Source organism: Lynx canadensis, chromosome A2 (assembly GCF_007474595.2).
Source record: "Lynx canadensis isolate LIC74 chromosome A2, mLynCan4.pri.v2, whole genome shotgun sequence".
Taxonomy (NCBI): domain Eukaryota; kingdom Metazoa; phylum Chordata; class Mammalia; order Carnivora; family Felidae; genus Lynx; species Lynx canadensis.
The window spans coordinates 81,931,966-81,947,928 of NC_044304.2; the positions used below are offsets into that span (position 1 = coordinate 81,931,966).

Here is a 15,963-nt window from a genome sequence, read left to right on the forward strand (position 1 = left end):
CATTGGTATAAATATTACAAAGGCAATATTTAACAAACTAAAGAAGCCAAGTGCTTTTCAAGGATCCTTAATACTCTAGAAGTACGTATTAAATCCCACAAATAATTAATAAAACCCACTTAAATTTTTTACTAGAGCAGATCTGTGAAGACCTTTTAATCAGTCACCACTGATTCTGTTAGATTCTGTTAGAATCAGTGATTACATATATACTCATTCTTAGATTGTTAGCTCACCCAGGGCCAGGACCGTATCTTGTGTCCAGTGCCGGCAAAGTGCCTTGCACATCGCTAGTGCCCAGAAAAATCCTGATTTAGTTAAGGGAACAGTAATGACGTGAACTTATGATATTAATTACAAGATTTGTCTTGTATTAATATTAAGTAGGGGTATACTGTCTGCATTTATCTTCGTATGGTCAGAGGGACGAAAGCTCTTGCTGAACAAATAAGTATAAAAAAGATGATAAGAGTATGCTTATAATGTTCACTTGTAATATATATTCTTGTCAATATATGTTCTCTTTTTTTAAAATCTTTTATTGTAATCACCTAGTGCTCATCATGACAAGTGAAATCCTTAATCCCCATCACCTGCTTTAACCCATTGCCACCATGCCCACCTTCCCTCTGGTAACTATCAGTTTCTTCTCTATAGTTAAGAATCTGTTTCTTGGTTTCTCTCTCTCTCTCTCTCTCTCTCTCTCTCTCTCTCTCTCATTTCCCGCTTTGTCATTTGTTTTGTTTCTTAAGTTCCACATGAGTGAAATCATTTGGTATTTGTCTTTCTCTGACTGACGTATTTCACTTAGTATTATACTCGAGCTCCATCCAAGTTGTTGCAAATGGCCAATGTATATTCTTGGAAAAAAAAAACAAATAAACATTGCCTATTGCCATATAAATAGAGACCAGTACTGCTTAATCTGGTGCTCTAATAAATTGTAAATCATGTGTATTTCCTGATGAAAGGCAGTACTATTTGGCCTATTCATTTCTTTAGCTATAGTTACTGACTCCTATCTTTTCTCTACTTCCTTAATGCAGTTTTATTGTGCTTACAAAATGAAAACAATTCCATTTACCAAAGACCTGTAATCAAATCCAAACCCATTAAAGACATAATTCACTTTCAAAATTGAAGGGTAGGCAGAAGTCAAATTCAGATTGACTCTTTCTTTTTCCCTTTGCGTGGGCATTTGGTGTTCGTTGTCCCTGGGCCACTGATACTAAGAAAATTTCACTTCATCCTTGTGACCCTGCCCCGTCTCCTAAGACCACCAGTCTCCATTTGCAACAGGACTCCCTTCACCTTGGTAGTCATAAAGACGTGCTCTGTTGCCTCTTAAGAGAATAAACAGGCTAGACCACTAAGACTAGAAAGCATATTTCTGTTTTGTTTTATTTTGAATTTAATCAGATTTGAACAGCAAATATCACCAGGGGAAAGGCCCAAGTTGGTCTGAAATGGTTGATTTTTATTTCATCCAGTGGCACCTCTATTTACCCTGGCCCTGGCTCTGTGGCTCAGCATCTAAATCAAGTAAGTGTTCACATCGATTCCTTGAATGCTAATGAAGGACACCTGTATTTCAAGGCAGGGAGCTAATTTGTATAATTTATTCCTGTGCAGCTTTCCAACCATGATACATGCTTTCTTCTCTCTTAACCTTTTAAGATTTAATTCAAATAGCAATAACCAGTGTCAAGGAGGGCATTACTTTGGAGGCATCATCTTCGGATTCTTTTTCTCAGTATGGTGGAGTGAAATTTCCTTATTCTTGCCAGTTGTTGAGATGTGTGTCAGGGGAGGGGGGAGCTCGCGCTTCCCGTGGAGTTTATAATCAACAAATTCTTATCCTGAGGACTAAAGTAGAGTTGAAGTATCCATCTCCTTCAAGGATTTAGCCATAAAAGCAACTTCTTCAAAGCCCTTATCGCTTGCTGACTCCCCCTGCAGCAGCTCGACAGCCTGTGTGCAGCTCCTACCTCCGCGGCCGCATTTACTGATTTATGCCTGTGACTTGGCTGGGGTGTCGTCTGCCGATTAGTCTTGCGGTAATTATGGATGGCATATTTGCAGCATATTTATTCCTCTCCTCAGCTCACTTGGATTCACACTGATTTTGTTTAGTCAACAATCTGACAGATTACCCTTGGTATTTTTTTTTTTTTCCCTTCAATTGTACCTGCGCTTATCTCTCTGTCACAGATCACCTTAGGAACTCAGAGCAAGAATTCTGTATTTCTCTTGACTGAAATCAGCTTTTCGTTGACGTGGCCAAATGTCCAGATAAGGGTCTTGCTTCAGAGCTGTTGTGAATTCAGAATTCTGCAGGTATCTGAGGGAGGGCTGGTAGATATCACTTAAAACCCTGCCACAGGCTGTTGGTTGTCGATCTACTCTTCAAAGTTCACTCTCCCAGACTGGGTTAAATCCGCACACCTCCCTAGCAGGTTATGTCTCCTACAGATTCTGATAACCCCCTTTAACTATCTTTAAGGATGGATTTTTGCTAAGTTTAGGATCTTAAAAGTCAAACAAAGGAAGCGAACACAGGATTAAGCTCATAGTTGATGGAAAATTCAGTGTTCCTGTGATGAGGGTGCCATTTGGACAAAGTGGATTATATTCTTGGTTATTATCTACTGGCTAACTCAAGCATTTTCTTTCATTGTCCTTGTTTCTGTTATTCGGTTTTGTTACCTCCCCCGTCTTGTGTTCAGACGTTGGACAAAAAATTCTGCTTCATGATATAGTCTACTTAACTGGTGATGAAGGAATTATGATGTTCCTTAGCTGTGAGCAGTCCTTTTATGCTGGGGTCATTTGTAAAATGACTGTGGCTGCTTCTTTGGCTTGCTCCTGGTACAGGAGTTCACATGACAGCCTTAAGACTGTTATCCTTAAAGGGACCTGCTTGCAAGGTTGGCCATTGGCTGGCCTCTGGGACTGTGACAGGTAAATTGTCTCCTACACTAATATAAACTCTTCCCTAAATGATAAGGGTGTCTCATGGATGACCGTGCAAACAACACAATTTATGCTGAACACCTGCTTTTCTTATAGGAGTCTAGAATTTTGGTATGTGCTAGGCAGAGAGTGGTCTGCATGACCAGCACCCAGTATAAGCTCTGGGTGCCAAATCTTTAATGAATTGCCCTGGGTAACAGTATCACACCTTTATTGCTGAATTTTTATTGCTGGGGGAAGAGTGATCTCTGGGTGACCGAGAGAGGGAGAAAGAGAGAGAGAGAGAGAGAGAGAGAGAGAGAGAGAGAAACAATAAAGAAGCCTGTACCTAGATTCCTCCAGACTTTGCCTGTTTCTCCCCCTTATGCTCCCACTGTGTATCCTTACTATGTCATTATGATAAATCTTACCTGTGAGTACAACTATATTCTGTGTCCCAGGAATCTTTCCAGCAGATTTTTGAATGTGCGTGTGGTCTTAGAGACGCCTGAAACACCCTCCTCATTAGTCGCTATGACTCCAGAAATATCACTTGATGGCATTATCCTCAAAGATCTGGTCTGATCCCTACCTTCTTGGTTTCTCATGCAAAACTAGGCATCTTTCAGCTTAGATTTTCCTGAAGTGCTAATGTTTACTTAGTTTGTGATTTTTCTTTTACTTCTCTAAAGGAGAAGACCTTGCTCTTCTCTATTAAATTGGTTACTCTGTGGGCGCCTGGGTGGTGAGGTCATGATCTCACAGTTTGTGAATTCAAGTCTCACATCGGCCTTTGTGCTGAGGTGTGGGGAGCCTGCCTGTGATTCTGTCTCTCCTTTTCTCTGCCCCCCCCACTTGTGTGTGTGTGTGTGTGTGTGTGTGTGTGTGTGTATGTGTGCGTGTGCGCTCTCTCTCTCTCTCAAAAATAAATAAATACAAAAAATTTAAATTGCTTATTTTGTGACATAATCTCGAAAGCTAATTTACAATCAAAATCTAGGTCATTCTAACATCAACAGTAGCTGACAAACTCTAACTAACCATTGGCAAGTATGATTTAATGTTACATTTTAGGGGAATATATTTAGAAGAACTCTGCAGTACTTCTGGAGTTAACCATATTGACAATTGGTCCCTCTAAACTGTGTCCAGATGTTTGACAAACCCTGTTTGTTAATTTTAGAATTTAACCTTAACCATATATTTCCAGATGATGGATGAATTAATGGGATCATGGTGACATGATCCTGAATTTTTGTCTTGTTCAAAAACATGTTTTTATTTTTTCTTTAAAGATGCTTTGAGACAGCGTCATACGTAGGCATTATAAGCTGAGTCATGCTGCCAATTGGGCAATGGTACTGTTGTAACTGCTCACTATAGACAAGCTGCTGAAAATGTGAACCAAATAGTGATTTTATAAAAGAAAAGAAAGCTCGGGATAGCCATGTTCTTCAGATTAACTTCTTAAAGTTTAATTTGTTAGTAAAATAAGAACAATATTAACTCTATGGAAATTCCTTGGTATAGATAATGGGTCTTGCCATGGAATTAAACATACCTTTAAAATAAGGTATTTTTTAGAAGTGATTAATTCACACAGGTCAGTTTGGTCTTATTGAATCATGTATTGCTCTGGGGTGCAAAAAGTTACCCTATTCCAAGAGTAAGAGTCTTTACAAAAGGATTAGTGCTGGTGCCATTTAACAGGATCAGGCCTGAGCTTGATGCTAATATTCATATTTAAAAATATTTTATTAGATCCAAACATTAAGGATGGGACCTGGGATGAAATCTTTCCATGGGCACAGAGCCAGCCCTACAGAAACTTCTCAATGCTTTCTTTGAGTATTTGACAGTCCTTTTGGGGTTTCAAGACCACGAAAACAAAATTTTTAAGGGCATTTGATTTCAGATATTTCAACTGAACTCAGGACTATACTGCCTGCTAACTAAGGAAGTGTTCAGCCCATTATTAGGTAACTTAGGCAAGTTACCCATAATTAAGGTAAGCATAATTTGAGAGGAAAAGCGTTATTTAGAATTTGTGTGTGTGTGTGTGGGGGGGGGGTGGTAGGGGATGAATGGATGAAAATGAGAGTCAATTTTTCTAGATCAACAATTTGAGCTAATTATTCAGACCATGGTTAAATCCCATTGCCCCCTGTGCCTGTTTTCACTGATATCTGTCTGTCTTTCTGTCACTCCCTGAGATTAATTACAGCCAGTTCAGGGTGTGATGCTTCTCATGTAATGACCACCCGGCAGTTTCTTAGTAAAACTGTCAGTGATGTCTTAAATGGGCTGCTGAAAAATAACACCATTAAAGACTTCTGAAGCCAAATCTAATGCACTTCAATTTCTTCCTGAAAAGCACAGAGATACACAACATTAGAGTGAATTTTTGAACTATCCCTAAATGCCAAGAAAATGCAATCACTGCATGAAGTTTACATTCTAATCTCCCCACCTGAAGATCTGTTCTTGTTTGTTCCCTGATCCCAGTCACATACCCTACAGGGCAGTTGTGATTCATGAGCAATTTTAGGAAATAAGTGATAAATTACTGTGGACTCAAATGAACAGAAGACTATTAGTCAAATTGCAAAAGTTCTAACATTTAAGTGGTGGCTGGATCTCCCTGCACGCTCAGAGATGCCCTGAAAGGTCCTCTATTTGCTATTTTAAACATCACTTAACCAAGGGAGCAAAAGAAAGAGCTCACACGCATATAAATCTTCGGCTTAAATGTACATATGCATGTATATATCTATTGATAGCCAAGTCTATATTTAGGTAGAATTAGAGAACTGATACAGTTTTACAAATAAGCATAGGCATTTACAGTACACAGAAGAAACAGAAAACAGGTGAATCAAAACATGAAACGTACCATACTCCGGGACCTGCCCCGTCCCGCGCTTCAGCAGCAAACGGACCCTTCTTCCTCCCGACTTGATGAGTTCTATTGCTCTGGCGTGTGTCATGTCTCTTGTGCTTTCCCCATTGATCTCAATGATTTGATCTCCTACCTGTTAATTAAGGAAACATTAACTCAGCCAAGGATGGTTCTACTCACCTTGCATTTCCAACAGATTAGAAAAGCATCCCTTAAAGAATACTGGTTTCCAGAGAGCAACTGAACAATTTGATTGCAGTCCGCTGCTTCTCAGAAGCAGCTAATTCCTGGCTACATCTTGAATCTGACCACCAAACTTAATTTACCTTTACAGAAATTAAAATATCAGGCCATAAAGTTGGGGTGATATGTTACTTATTTTCAGTCAGTGTGGCAGAGGCTTTAATTAAACTTTTAGCATTTTTTTTTAAAATTAGGGAATATGTTTGAAGTCACAATTCCAAGCAAACCTGGCACCTTTGCTTTGAAACAAGAAGTAAATATTTTAAGGCCTTTTGATTGAACACAGTGCCAGCTTTGGACTTAGTGCAGCATTTAATTCAGCATGCTGGATGAGATGATCGGTTTTTGGGCTTCTCTGAGAATTTTTATCATGCATCATTTAAATTCCCCTGGGTGCTATTGTGATATCGCCTTCTTTGTAAATATGGTTGGTTGATATTCAAGTTTGATGATGAGTTTTCCATCACAGTTGTTTGAATTAAAAATGAGATCTTCCATTCTCCACACATGACTAATGCCCTTGCTAAATCTTTGCCATGCTCGCACCTGACTGCCAGAACCGTTTGGTTAAATACCAGTCCCTCTTGAATTGTTAGAAATGCCCAGGCTTCATAAGCAATTCCCATTTAGCCTCTGTGAATAGTTAGATGGAATAAAAGAGGTTCAACCATGAACACATCAGGTAACTCCCACAGTACCATTACTGTCAGGAAACTTTGAATTAAAATATATTTCATTTCAGTGGAAGTCACTTAAGATAAATTGGCCAGGGAAAGCACCATGAGTTGCTTTGCAAAAATGTTATTTTAGTTGGGTCCCTAAAAGCAGACCTCAACCTAAACTCTATAATGCAGACAGAATCGTGAATAAACTCCCCATAGCAGAGCATTATCAAGATGGGTGCTGGGCAAGAAGAGGAATAAAAAGTTGCCATCACAATGGCAAGACAGCACTAAAATAAGACCACTCCCCACCCCCAAAATGAGGGGAAAGAACAAACACATGTTTGTAGTAGCAAGAGAGTAATATCTCTGTTTAAAGAGGATTTTCTAGGGGTAAGGACTTCAGTACAATGAAGGAAAAGACTTCTCCTTCCACTTTGTGTATGGTGGTCTTTGAAGGTACGGCTTTTGGGCAGTGGCAGAAGTTTACCCCACTGGTATGACTTCCACATTTCAGAGAAGAATGATGAGCGACAGGACTAAATTAATTTGTTTTAGGGGCAATGTTTGCAACATTTTTGTTCAGTTCTCCTTAATTGTCTCCTTTCCCATAAGGCACAGGCACAGCCTGAATTCGAGTAGCTTACCGGAGGCCACTGTATCCAAGCCAGAGGCAGAGATGGGACCAATTATTGCTCTCCCAGCAGTTCCCACCCATGACTGAAACCTCATGGCACAGTATTAAATTGTAGAAGTAAAATGAAAGCTCCAGTGAAGTTATAACAGAATCTTCATTCTTAGCCAGACTTTTCCTCTGAGCTTCATACTCATGCATCCCCTTGAACACTACACATCTTTACCTGGACGTCCAATAGGCACCTCCAATTCAACACCAGCAGACTGGGCTTAGCATTTTTCTCCCAAAGCACTTTTTTTCTCTAAATCTGGTTAACGGTACTACCATTCACTCAAGTGAGAAATCTGAGGGGCATGCTGGGTTCACTTCCTCTCTCTGACCTCATTTGTAACCCATTGCTAACTAGTGCAATTCAGGTATCTACCTGGATTATTCCAATATTCTCCTGTCACTCTCCCACCAATATCTTCTTATTGTCACTGGAGTCATTCTTCTAAGAGAAGTCTCCCCAAGGCTTCATGACTATTGAGGGATCCAGGGTTTTCCATATGCTACTGTTCTCTTTGCATTCTCTTCCCTGTAGACCTGTTGATCTCCCACTCTTCCTCAAAGCCCGTCCAAGCATCTTCTCTGGGATTCCTTCCTCGACCCTGTCTTCTTTACAAGCAGATGTTTCTAATATTTACATTCATTTGTCACTGTATCCCACTCTAGTATTTATCACACCTTGTTATAGTTATGCTTTTCTATCTTCCCCCCTAGATGTGGACCTTCTTCACTCATCAAATGATTTCTGGGCACTTACCATGTGCTAGACAGTCTACTAGGGTGATAAGATAAAGATAGAGATAAATGGTATAGTATCTAGTTGTCAGTCTAACTGGAGAGGAAGTAGGTAAATAAGGTTATTATTCAATATACTTTTGCTATGATGGAGATATTAACAAAGTGCTAAGAGAATAGAAATGAGGGACATCTAACTCAGAATGGGTGAATTGGTAGTCAGGGAGAGCTTTCTGGAGGTGGTGACATCTCAACTGAGTTTTGAAGTATCAGTAAGAGTTCCCCAGATGAAGGAGGAGGATGAGCATTCTAGGTAGAAAGAGCAGCAGATGCAAAGACCCTGAGCCTTGAGATCATCGTATATTTGGAGAACTGTCAGTTAGTTTATTCTGCTACTCAGGAGTTCAGGCTTTATTTTTAAGGCAACAGTAAGGCACTAAAGATTTTATTTATTTTTTGATGTTTATTTATTTTTGAGAGAGACAGAATGCGAGTGGGTTGGGGCAGAGAGAGGGAGGCACAGAATCTGAAGCAGGCTGTCAGCTGTCAGCACAGAGCCTGACGTGGGGCTCGAACTCATGAGCTGTGAGATCATGACCACAGCCAAAGTCGGATGCTCAACTGACTGAGCCACCCAGGTGTGCCAGCCACTGAAAACTTTAATCAGCTGGTAACCTGACCCAGGAAGCAAAGTGGTATCTAGAAATCTCCCTGAGTCATCAGTATGGAGACTGGACTGGAGAGAAAGTGGGAGATTAAAGAAGGGTGCTGAAGTCTGTGAGGTTATCACATTGTCTATCAAGTGGGAAACTGGGAGGCTGTGGGGAAAGAGACAGAGACCAAACATACCATGGTCTCAAGAAGCAAATGAGGGCAGAGACTGTGTCCCTTTTAAAGATGTATCTCATATGAGATACACTGTAAGTATTTGTGAATGAATGAAGCATTTACACATGGTTTATCTTGAAAATCATGGGAGAAGGGGTTATAAACACTCTTGGCCCCCAAAACAACCGTGACAGCCACCTTTGCCTGAGGACACTTCTGTCTTGAGACTGACAGTGCGAGAGTCATGTAGAGGGCAAAAGGAATCTTGTGGTGTGATAGAAATAGTCATACATCATCTGCATTCTGGTCCCATACTTGAGAGACTTAGAAAATTTGATGTTTTCATTCTCTTGTGCATTTGTTATGTTTCCTTTTCCCTCCTAAGATCTCAGGAAGACCATGGGAACAAAACTTAGCATGGGAGGGAGAGGTGGTGGGTTGGAAGACTACAGGGGTGGTTAAGAAGTAGAGGGGTACGAGGGCTGCACAAGGGCTGGACTGACGTCTCCGGTGCAGGAGTTTCAGGGACGGGTCTCCGGGAAGAGTCAGGGGTATTACTTTTATTGAGTTCCGAGGAGCATGACCTGACCTTTTGGCTTGGCAGATTTCCATACTTTTAGATTTGATGCAGGGTCCCCTCAGAGGGAGAAGAGGATGCCTCTGGTGCTGGTTGGATCAAGGATCCTTAGTTTTCATCTAAGACTTTCAGTCTCTCCCAAGCCCCTCCCCAGACAGGACACCGGAGGATGTAGTATGTTGATTTTCTGCCTCACTGGAAGCAATGGAAGTTTTTGAATAGTCCAGGATCTTACCAAGTTCGGAACAGAAATTTTTGGTGTGTGTGGAGGGGATGCTGGTCAGGTAAAATGATGGTAATGCTGTCACTGTCACAAAGTGAATCTTACAAGGTGTTCTGGGCAGATTATAAAAGTGGGCCAAGTCATTTGGACCTACTGTCAAGGGTAGCAACAAATCCAACAGACTCAAGAACTGTTTCTCTTTGCGAAATGACAGAAATTATAAAAAAGGTTTAATTTTTATTTTTACTCCACTACTAGTATTATGCATAGATGTTTCTTTTTTTTTAAATGTTTGTTTATTTATTTTGAGAGAGAGAGAAAGAGAGAGAGAGTGTGCGTGAGAGAGAATTGTGTGAGTGGGGGAGGGGCAGAAAGAGAGGGAGAGAGAATCCCAAGCAGGTTCTGTGCTGACAGCACAGGGGCTCAATCTCATGAACTGAGAGATCATGACCTGAGCCAAAATCAAGAGTTGGATGCTTAACTGACTGAGTATCCCAGGTGTCCCTGAATAGTAGCTTTAAATGGGACTCTTCAAATAAATTTCAAATGTGAATCCTTTTGCTTTCATCCTTAGTATCTGGATGTATAAGGAATTGAATATGACAGGGGCTGAGAGGTTCTCTGGTTACCTTCCCACCTTGTGGCCAAGGGGTGGCCAGTTGAAAAGCATCACTTTCCTACCTCAACTGAGGGAATTAATTTGATAAAACCAATGGAAAATTTGCAGTCCTTTAAGGGATGAAGAAAAAAAGACCAGTTGTGATTCTGATACAGTCTTCTCTTTCCATACTTTGTTACAGAGCTATCTTTAGCTGAGCTACATAATAAAGTGGAACTTTACAAATGTCCCCCACTTGTTCTTAATGAATTTTTGAAATATCAAGTTCTAATTAGAATTGAGAGAGAGACGGGAGAAGGAGGGCTGTGGGGTGGAGGGAAGAGGGAGAGAAAAAAAGAAGTGGGGAGAGAGAGGGAGACTCAAAGTTCACAGATGTGTGTGTGTCAAGGAGATGTCGAATTTAGGAAACTAACCAAAGGACTTAGAATAAAATTCCAGTCATTCATTTTTTTCCCCATGGAAGAAATATTTATATCTGTAGTCCTGTATCTTGGGGCAACTAACAACCCTACATCAATGTCTTAGGGGCAATGAATGAGATGAGACTGCCCCCTCTCACAAACTGATGACTGGCAGAGGGGATGGCGGGAGTGGGAAGATGGCCAAAAGGGGTGAAGGGGAGTGGGAGGGACAGGCGTCCGATAATGGAATTAATAAGTCACAGGGATGAAAGGCACAACATATTGTAATACTGTTGGATGGTGACAGATGGCAGCTACACTTGTGGTGAGCACATAGCACATTGACTTGTTGAATCACTATGTTATACACCTGTAGCTAATGTAATATTGTGTGTCAACTATATTTCAACTGAAGATAAAAGTCACTTTACTGAAAAAAAGAAAAGAAAGGAAAAGAAAGAAAAGAAAAGGCTGCCCAATCTCGGCATAGCCTAGTAAGTTCTGCATTTCTACTCCTACATTTCTGCTCATATATCATGGCAGATGTTTTGTTAACAAAGCTATTACCAAATCCTTGAACTTGCCAGGGGCCCTGCGGGTAAAGCTTTTTCTCTTCTTATTGGAAAACCAAGGCAGGTAAAGGTAAAAGTTTCAATATTTCTTAAGCAGTTAATAGTTCAAGATGTAAGAAAAAAACGTAAACTCTGTACCGTATGCACTTTTGTAACCAAGTTGTATAGAATGTATTTGGTTTGGCTCAATGAAATCTTTAGAAGAACTTGATTAATCCTGGACTTACTTTAGTCCTGAGTCACAGACGTTCCCACTCAAGTCTTACTCTGACACCGCACAAACATGCTTAGCTGGCTGTAATCAGTTAACCCCCCTCTTACTACTACTGCACCACAAGAACCTATTTTGTATGATCATACATGACTGAAACCCTAGATTATAATTAGGTGTGAGGATTTGAACTCTGTGAGAATTTTATACCAACAAATAATGGATATCTCTATTCTTTATTTCATGGAAGATTTAGCTGTGGACTATTTTTGTGGCTATTGATCTGAGGCCTGAGGTTAGTGAAATTCTTCGCTTATAGTCTGGCCTTTCTTGTCGACTCCAGACCCTTCATGGGCAGGGAAAGTACCTACTGTCTTTGTGTCATCTACACAGCTCTTGACAAGTAGGCCCTTGATTACTTGCAGTTGAGCAAAGGCTTTGCTTTTCAGTTACAGCAGCCATCTCTATCCTCACAACATAGTTCAGCTTTAGTACGTCTCAGCATACCTTACTGAAAGCTTTCTTGAAATGCTGCCTTAAGCACTTCCAGCAACACCATAACAATTTCAACAGTACTTAGAGGAGGCCACATGAAGTTTGAGTAATGGTGACCTACAAAAATTGGTAGAGACAGGTAAAGTAATGGGAAACAAATGCTAAAGGATTGAGAGAAAGTAGAATGGAGGCTGAGTCTGAACGAAAAAATCATAACGTGCTGGGAAAAAAGTCTGACTGAGAGTGTTTGCCGCTGCCTGCCACAGGCATCATCACCAGGTGCTCTGACAACAGGACACATGGGCATTGATGGCCCTGCTGGAGAAAGGGACAGGCTGATTTTCAACTTGATGGTGACCTTTAATATGTAATGACTGTTTTCACGATTAACTTTTGTTAGATATTATTTATTTAAAAAACATTTTTCAATGTTTATTTTGAGAGAGAGAGAGAGAGCAAGCAGGGGAAGGGTGGAGAGAGAGAAGGACACAGAATCTGAAGCAGGCTTTAAGCTCCGAGCTGTCAGCACAGAGCCTGACATGGCTCAAACTCATGAACTGTGAGATCATGACCTGAGCCGAAGTTGGACGCTTAACCCACTGAGCCACCCAGGCGCCCCTGTTAGACACTATTTAATAACCATTGCAGTAAAGTTTTCAAGAGATTATGCTGAGTGTTTTGGCTAACCTACCTGTTTCTTCCACTAGACTGGTGATTGAAATAGATGATATCCAAGTGCCTATTATAGGACCTGGCTCTTGTTACAAACCGTCGTGCACGGCTGCCTCGGCAAAGGCACAGGAGCCCATCAAGTCAGCAGGTTTTTCCAGAGGGAAAGCTTCCAACCCAGTTGGAAACTGAAGCACATGTTTGAGAGCACCAAAGTGCTGTGACTTTTATTTGCCTCATATAAGGTGTATGTTGAAAACAGAAACTCTCTTTCTACTATGCTCTACAAAATAATCACTAAAAGGAAAACATCCCAACATCTCTCAAGAAACTTCATCTAAACACAAGTGTGAAATAGCCCTTATTGATTTGCAGAAGGATCCTTAATCAAGGTGATGCCGGAGCATATTCTCGCTGAGAAGGACCGTGAAAGTGAGGGGAACAAGTGGGAAATAAGAAGTTAGGGGCGCTGCAGAATTCTGAGGGTTATCCCTTGAGGCGAGGGATGTACCCTATTTCATATTCACCCTTTAGAACAGACTTAGTCACAGCTCAAGAAATACTTCATCTTTGACTTGGGTGTACTGCTCAGGGGCAGGGAGTGCCTTGGCTGGTCTTTCAAATCAGGGGGTCACGCTTGGTGGATATTCAGGGTGAGCCCTTCATTCGGGAGCCTCCATTCCTCATTCTTACTTTTCAAATCCTCTAAACTAAAACATGTAAATATATGTGAAATTTAAGGATGATGCAGTGCCCAGTTGTAGAGGTCAAGTCTAAATTACAATTTGGTATCTGTCTCAGCAAACCTTTCTTTTTTCCTTGTCAAATATTACCAATACTAATCTCATACAGAGAACTTTATTAGATTGCTTCTTTCTAAATCTCCTTACTCTTCTAGGGCTTTTCATGGATGTTGATGTTCCATTCTTCAAGTCTCTTGCTCCCCTGCTCCATGCACGCTCTCTGATGATCTCTTCCTGCTTGCCTAAAGTAGTTCTCTTCCTGTATCCATTGTCTAGAATCTGCCCCCCACCCAGAAAGTAGCAGAATCCTACTCATTCCTTCAGACACACCTCAGGTGTGACCTTATCCAGGAAGCCTTCCATGATCCCTTCAGTCTGGGCTGGGTGCCTTTCCTCAGCATTTCTTTCAAAATGTTGAGTTGTGGGACGCCTGGGTGGCTCAACTGGTTGAGCGTCTGACTCTCAATTTTGGGTTAGGTCATGATCCTGGAGTTGTGGGATAGAACCCTGTGTGGGCCTCCACGCTGAGTGTGGAGTCTGCTCAGGATTCTCTTTCTCTCTCCCTCTGCTCCTCTCCCCTGTTTGTGTGTTCTCTCTCTCTCTTTCACTAAAAAAAGAAAAAAAAAAAGTGAAAATCTTGGGGTGTGCCTACCTATACATATTTGTTCAATAGAGGGATGTATCATTGAAAGAAAAACATTTTCAGAAGATGTTTTTTTTTTAACTCTTTGCTCCTTATTGTGTAAACCAAAATTAAACAAGATCCATAAAAACATTAAACTTGCTTTCATAATATATGTCAACCAGGTTTGACCATGATCAAATAATATGAAAGGTATGTAAGTGCCTTGTAAACTCTGAACTATACAAATGCAATCCTGGATTATGAATTCTCATAGTTATCACCATCATTGTCATTGTAATGGCAGAGGAGAGAGAAAATGAAACACAGTGGTAAGCTTTTAATAATGAAACTAGGAGAGATGGAGCTGAGCTACTGGGGCTATTTAATGGGAAAAATGAGGTGAATGTTTTTCCTAAAATATCACTGAGAAGTAAAAAACACACAAAAAATCTTCTGTTCATTTGGTAAGTTCTGAATTTTAGGAATTCCTATAGAATGTTGATGCCATTTTTCTATTTTTATTCTATCATTTTTAGATATATAGCTCTTAGAAAAAGAATCTCATTGAATGTTGGACAGTTAATCCAAACCCTAAGCCAAGACAGAGGGATAACTTCTATTGTGCTGACAGACATGAATACAAAGAAAGATTCTAAAGACAAGCTGGTTGAAACAAAATATTTTCTATGAAGGAAAAAATAACCACAACCTTTCCACTTTCATATGACCGTTTGACTGCTCAGGCAAGAAGAAGAGACTGGGGAAATATCTTGAAATTATCCGCCTGAGCAAGAATAGAAAGCTATCATTGGCAGTTCAGCTAGTGGCTCATCCAGCTGCCCAGAAACCACTTACATTAGGTCATGAAGTCAGTTTCCCTATTTGATTGAAAAGCAACCAAAACGAAATCAAAGAGGAAACTTTGTATTGTGGACTCCTGTGTAGGCTGTCATTTCCCTTCCCTGGACGTAACTGAGAGAAAATGAGGGATTATTATTCCCCATATTTCTAATCAGATGCAAGCATTAGGCTCTGTACTATGACTGTGACATTGGCACAGGGTAATAATCCTTGGTTTTTCTGAAGCCAACCTTCCTGCATATTGTGTTACATTCACTTTCTGTGTGTGCCACTTCCAGACCTGACACATTAACAGTGTCAACGAGAGTGTGCTAAGGCATACCAAGATGGGCATATCAGTTAGCTGGGATTTTAGAAGGCAATGTAGTGACAGGTGTGGGCAGGGCTTAGGTGTGGGCAGAGGTGTAGGCAGGGCTTAGGAAGCAAAGAGGGCTGTTGAGCCTTTGAAGGTGGGGACTGTTACCACCTCTGTCTGGAAAAGCCTGGGAGAGGAAGGAAAGTTTCAGGTATCTAGTGAGAGCTGGGACCATGAAAGAGCCTGATGAGAGCTGCCATCATAGAGGGATGAACATTTCCAGGCCCAGAGCATGGAGGCTGGGAGCAACAGGGGAAAGAAATACCTCTGTGTGGCAGACAGAATAATGTCCCGCCAAAAGATGTCCACATCTAGTCTCTGGAGTCTATGAATATGTTACCTTACATGGCAAAGGGACTTTGCAGATGCAACTAAGTTAAGGACATTGAGATAGGATGATCATCCTATCCTGTGTTATCTTGGTGGTCCCAATCACAAGGGTCAAAATCAGAAAGAGAAGATTAAAAAAAATTTTTTTTTCAACGTTTATTTATTTTTGGGACAGAGAGAGACAGAGCATGAACGGGGGAGGGGCAGAGAGACAGGGAGACACAGAATCGGAAACAGGCTCCAGGCTCTGAGCCATCAGCCCAGAGCCCGACGCGGGG

The 15,963-nt window shown here is 40.9% G+C and overlaps 1 protein-coding gene across 1 annotated transcript in view; it reads right to left on the reverse strand.

The window, feature by feature from the left end:
• Positions 1-15,963, reverse strand: part of MAGI2 (membrane associated guanylate kinase, WW and PDZ domain containing 2) — a 1,350,333-nt gene that overhangs the window by 65,049 nt on the left and 1,269,321 nt on the right. Inside the window, 1 exon segment of the mRNA XM_030307841.2 lies at positions 5,846-5,984. Within this exon segment, the coding sequence (XP_030163701.2) occupies positions 5,846-5,984 (139 nt within the window).